Source organism: Dendrobates tinctorius, unplaced genomic scaffold, assembly GCF_039654945.1.
Source record: "Dendrobates tinctorius isolate UK_male_01 unplaced genomic scaffold, ASM3965494v1 ptg000241l, whole genome shotgun sequence".
Lineage (NCBI taxonomy): Eukaryota > Metazoa > Chordata > Amphibia > Anura > Dendrobatidae > Dendrobates > Dendrobates tinctorius.
In genome coordinates, this window is record NW_027361908.1 from 833,258 (window position 1) to 838,888 (window position 5,631).

General features: G+C 49.0%; 1 protein-coding gene across 1 annotated transcript; it reads right to left on the reverse strand.

Annotated features, from left to right (window-relative positions):
* Positions 1-901: 901 nt before the first annotated feature.
* Positions 902-4,242, reverse strand: EGR1 (early growth response 1). The gene is made up of 2 exons (XM_073556888.1): positions 3,486-4,242; positions 902-3,247 (listed from the first exon to the last, which is right to left on the reverse strand). Exons 1-2 carry the CDS (start codon positions 3,703-3,705, stop codon positions 1,962-1,964), a joined length of 1,506 nt encoding a protein of 501 aa, XP_073412989.1. The 5' UTR covers positions 3,706-4,242; the 3' UTR covers positions 902-1,961.
* Between the last annotated feature and the right edge of the window lie 1,389 nt (positions 4,243-5,631).

Sequence of the window (5,631 nt, forward strand, 5' to 3'; positions counted from 1 at the left end):
CATTAACCTGCAGATATGGGGTCATCTATATGGTCTTTTTCAAGACAGCGTTGCTGTGAGCCGAGTTACCTTGATAAACACCATAAAAAGTAGCATATATAGGTAACTGTATGGTGGATTTAAGAAAAAAGCGGGAGCAGTAGGAAAAAAATAAGAGCAAAAACTGGCCAATTTTTACCCAATGAGAGGTCCTTTTTTAAAGCGCTCCTCCAGCGTTTCTTTTGTTATTGCAGTGCTAGAGTGGTGCCACTAATGTAAGCTCCCTGCCCTAGAGTTATACCAACCATCCACCAAATTCATCTGTTCTCGGTACAGTTCTGGTAGGTCTCCAGAAGTTTGCAACCTGTTGGATCACTCCAGTGTTTGCTGGGTGAACCAGAAGTCACTACTCATTGTGAGTCTATGAGAGCCTGAACAAGGCCAGAACCAGACTCAGACTTACAATGAGAGCTTGTGACTGTTAACCTCCCAATTCTGGTCAGTGAGAAGCTGTGGTCCCAAGATGGTGGCACTGGACAAGAGTGGCTCTGGGAACAGCTGAAGACTACAGCAGGTAAGCATAATGCTAAGGTCAGGGAACTTTGATCAGTAGCACCACTCAAATAAAAAAAACCCGCTCAGTGGTGCTTTAAATTGCAGTTGATCACTAGTTGCTGTGTATGAGAAGGCCTAGGATTTGGTCAGTAGTCCGCAGATAATCAATATTCCACTGAGTGGAGGCCATTGCACTATGTAAGGAGCTGGTTACAACCACACATCATGCACACATACAAGCTTCATGTTAACCGATGTGGTCATTATCTTTTTGGCTGAAAAGGGGTTAAGGAGTCAGAGTCCCTGATCCTTTAGAAACGAAAAAAAAAATGGCCAAATACAAGAAAACACATCGACTAAACGGAAATAAAATTATTTTCGATATTTTATTTTTTCTGAGGATATATTGTACACCAAATATCCCATTGGCAGTAAAGCGCATTCAATGTGTTTTAAGCCAAACAGTCACTTTGTTTAAACAAACACAAATATAAAGTAAAAATAAAAACCACAAAATAATGAACTGCATGTTTATAACATACAAAATCCATGCCTACTCAGTAGGTAACTACGACATTCCATCTCTTGAATATATATTTATAAATTTACATTTGAATTACAAAAATAGACTTTTGAGTTTTTGCTTACATTCTACATAAATGAAGCTGTGCTTCAGTTTCCTCTCTGTACCTTTTCAGGTCTTTTTATACATTCTTTTAAGAATTCCCTTTCACCTTAAGGCTAGATGCAATGCATCAATACACGCAAATGCACGTGTCAAGACATCAGCAAGGCTTCACAAAAAAGGCACCAAGTTACTGGAAACTAGAGAAAAAACTTTTTCTTGACATATGTGAGTACCATCTGATGATATTTACAAAACCGAAAAAAAGAACGATAAAAGGATAAACAAAACGTTACTTTTACACATGCTCGAATACATAAGTGCTGATCCTCAAATAAGTCGAAGCCATGGTAGCATTATCACTAGATACCATTTACAAACGGCGTCCCTATTAAATTCCAAATAATACCACATGAATATGCAAAGGGGGGAAAAAAAACAAAAACACATCAAGAAGTACCAAAAAAAGAAAAAAACAAAAAAAACTATAAAAAACGTAAACAAAAACTTTGCACGTATACAATATACATTATGTATAGAGTAAAAATCCCTTTATGCAAATAAAAGTTGATCTTTAAAAGGATCGTGTTGAAATTATTTCAATTATTCATGCAAATTAAGTCTTTGAAAACAATGGGAAATTAAAATGGCAGTTTCTTAGGCATTTGAAGCTTATCGGTTTACAATGGCCTTTCGTTTTTGCTAGACAGTCTGTCATCAATAACTTCCCACCCCGAGACCAAGCTTTGGAAGTCTTCAGTTTGTGCCTATTCATTTTTTTTGCACATGTCCTATCATATTCTCAGCAGATTTCAATTGTCCTTGGAGAATATGTTACTGACATATCAGAAAGTGCTGAGGACACTGGGGAACTGAAGGAATTGGTGACTATTGAAGATGGGAAGCTAGTAATGCCTTGAACCTGGAAGGTGGTGGTAACAGATGGGTATGTAACGGCTGTGGAAGGAGATGGGAAAGAGCTGTGGACTGGTGATGGGTAGGAAGAGGACACCGGGGATGAGTAAGATGTTGGCACTGGAGATGGGTAAGAAGTTGAAGCTGATGGGGAGTAGGAAGAAATGGGAGAAGCAACGGACACTGGTGTTACTTTATCAGTCTTTTTGTCCTTTTGCCTCAAGTGAATTTTTGTGTGCCTCTTTCGCTCGTCACTTCTTGCAAATTTCCTACCACAAATGTCACAGGCAAATGGCTTCTCCCCTGTATGTGTACGGATATGAGTTGTTAAGTGGTCACTTCTGCTGAAATTCCTCATGCAGATACGACACTGGAAGGGCTTTTGCCCGGTGTGAATTCGGATGTGCCTTGTCAGCTCATCAGACCTAGAGAACCTTCTGTCACAAGACTCAACTGGACAAGCATAGGGTCTTTCATGAGGAGGGGTCTTACTGGGACGATTGGGGTATTTCCTCATTCGGCTTGGCTTGATGAGTTGAGATTGATAAGTATTGTTGTTACTGAGACTCTTGAGTTCTTGGGAAACAGTCTGGGTAGCAAAGGCCTTGATGGTAGAAAGGGGGGTGAGAGAAGGCTGGTGGGGTCGGCTTTCGATTGCTTGGAAAGGTTTCTGCTCTGGAGTTACCAGGCTGACATCTCCCTGTTGCTGTGGAAACAGGTAGTCTGGGATCATCGGCACCTGGAAACTGGTCTTTGTGACAGGATACGCCGGGGGTGGATATTGGATTGAATTCGAAGCATTCTGAAAAGACTGAGATGACTGGTCAGAGAAGATGTCTGTGCTTGAGTTAGGAAAGGTTGGTGCTGCAGAATAAATCGGGCTGCTGTCACTTGACTGGACCGAGCAGCTCAGAGGAGGACTCTGAGAAGAAGATGACACTGAGGAGGATGGTGAAGGTGAAGGTGTTGAAGTGGTGGGTGGATTCGCCATCCCCACCAGTCCACTGACAAGGCTGAACAGAGGTTCTGGCCATAAGGTGTTACTGCTGTTAGGAGCAGGCTCCAGGGAGAAGCGACCAGTGTAGGTCAGAGATGGCAGCCTGGTGGTGTGGTTGGCAAAGCTCGTCTCAATGGCAGATTTCTCAGCGTTCAGAGACATTTCAGAGAAGGCATCTGAAACAAACACAAAGAAGAGCACTGATTAGCGATGAGAGCCATAGAGAGCATCCGACACCAGCCTGTAGCATCCCCACTGTCTGCAATGGTCCTGAAGGCCCTGTGCACCAACACTGCAGGCTCCCCAATGCTCAGTATGCAGCGCACACAGCCTCTGCCCAGGCAGAAAGCAGCGATCCCCCCGATCAATGGAGCCGCACACATCCCACCAATGCTCTGCAATGCTGCTGCTTACCTGCTGCTAGGTGGTCGAAGCTCTCGGCCCCCTCCCCGGGGGAGTGGAATCCGCTGCCCTCGGGGACTGAGGCGCCCAGGAACTGGGATCCCCCTGAGTTGAGCAGCATCATCTCTTCCAGCTTGGGGTAGTTATCCATGGTGGGAGAATGAGGGAACGAGCCGAACGGGTCCGAGATCTGCAGAGGGGAGATGAGCATCTCTGCTTTGGCAGCTGCCATCAGGTCCTCGGGGATCCCTAGAGAGGCTGCCCGTGCATGCACGCTGGGGACACTGTGTGTTATGGGGCTGATAATGAGTGGTGTTGTTGTGCTCTTGGCGGCTGCTGCTGGGGTGGTCGCCGGTTCTAGTGCCCCCGCACGGCTCCCCCAGTCCTGCCTGCTGGAATCTCTCGCGGCTCCCCGGGATCCGCTCCTATATAAAGGGTTTGTAGCTGCCTGCCCCCGCCCACTGCGTGACGTACATGGCCATATATGGAGTGCAGGAAGCCCTTATTTGGAGGGAAGCTGGAGGACCCGTGACGTTGACGAGGAAGGGGGAAGACTGAGGATGGAACTCCGTGCAGTCCTGTGGAATAGCCGACAGCTAGAGGCAATCCCGTGCGGGAGACCCCTGCAGAGGACCCCGGCTGGGGTAAAGGAAAGCGGGCACGGGTGCAGCCGGTCACCGCGTAGCGGGCACTCGGGCACCACCTCCTCCCCGCCCCCCCGGCCACCTTCCGGAAATCCCGGCCGGCGATTCCATGTAAGGTGCTGACCATGTAAGGCGCGCTTCCGGCGGGGTTCCTTCCTGCGCCTTATAAGGGCTTTCCGGCGCGGCTCCGGCGCTTTCTGTTTCACATGGAAAAAAAAGTGCTGATGAGGAGCTGGAGAGAGCGGCGGGGCCGGAGGAGGCTGCAGTGACGGCGCCGAGCCTGCAGGGGCATCCCAGGCCCGGCTGTCTGCCAGCATGCCCTCACCCTCCGTGCCCACAGCGCGGCAGGAGCGTCCTGTGCGTGGAGAGATGCACGCTCCACGTTATCCGACTGCAGCATGTGCCCGTATGCAGGGTATACATGCAATATGCCCCATATGCGGGTTATGCGTGCTAGTGTGCTTCATGTGCAGGGTATGTGTGCCAGTGTTCCCCATGCAGGGTATTCATGCCAGTGTGCCTCAAGAAGGGTATGCATGCAATATCCCCCATGAAGGGTATGTGTGCCGTGACAATGTGCCACATGAAGGATACACAAGCAATATGCCCCATGCTGGGTATGTGTGCCAGTGTGCCCCATATGCGGGTTATGCCTGCCAGTGTGCCCCATATGCGGGTTATGCCTGCCAGTGTGCCCCATATGCGGGTTATGCCTGCCAGTGTGCCCCATATGCGGGTTATGTGTGCCAGTGTGCCCCATATGCGGGTTATGTGTGCCAGTGTTCCCCATATGCTGGGTATGTGTGCCAGTGTGCCCCATATGCAGGGTATGTGTGCCCCATATGCGGGTTATGTGTGCCAGTGTTCCCTCCCCATATGCTGGGTATGTGTGCCAGTGTGCCCCATGCTGGGTATGCCTGCCAGTGTGCCCCATATGCAGGGTATGTTTGCCAGTGTGCCCCATATGCGGGTTATGTGTGCCAGTGTTCCCCATATGCTGGGTATGCGTGCCAGTGTGCCCCATGCTGGGTATGCGTGCCAGTGTGCTTCATATGCAGGGTATGTGTGCCAGTGTTCCACATGCAGGGTATTCATGCCAGTGTGCCTCAAGAAGGGTATGATTCAATATGCCCCATGAAGGGTATGTGTGCCTTGACAATGTGCCACATGAAGGATACACAAGCAGTATGCCCCATGCTGGGTATGCCTGCCAGTGTGCCCCATATGCGGGTTATGTGTGCCAGTGTTCCCCATATGCTGGGTATGTGTGCCAGTGTGCCCCATGCTGGGTATGCCTGCCAGTGTGCCCCATATGCAGGGTATGTATGCCAGTGTGCCCCATATGCGGGTTATGTGTGCCAGTGATATGCTGGGTATGCCCGCCAGTGTGCCCCATATGCAGAGTATGTGTGCCAGTGTGCCCCATATGCGGGTTATGTGTGCCAGTGTTCCCCATATGCTGGGTATGCGTGCCAGTGTGCCCCATGCTGGGTATGCGTGCCAGTGTGCTTCAT

Excerpts from the sequence above, each read along its gene's own strand:
- EGR1 (XM_073556888.1), bottom strand. The coding sequence starts at position 3,705 with ATGGCAGCTGCCAAAGCAGAGATGCTCATCTCCCCTCTGCAGATCTCG. Across the intron at positions 3,248-3,485 it reads CTTCGACCACCTAGCAGCAG|ATGCCTTCTCTGAAATGTCT; the intron begins GTAAGCAGCAGC and ends TGTTTGTTTCAG.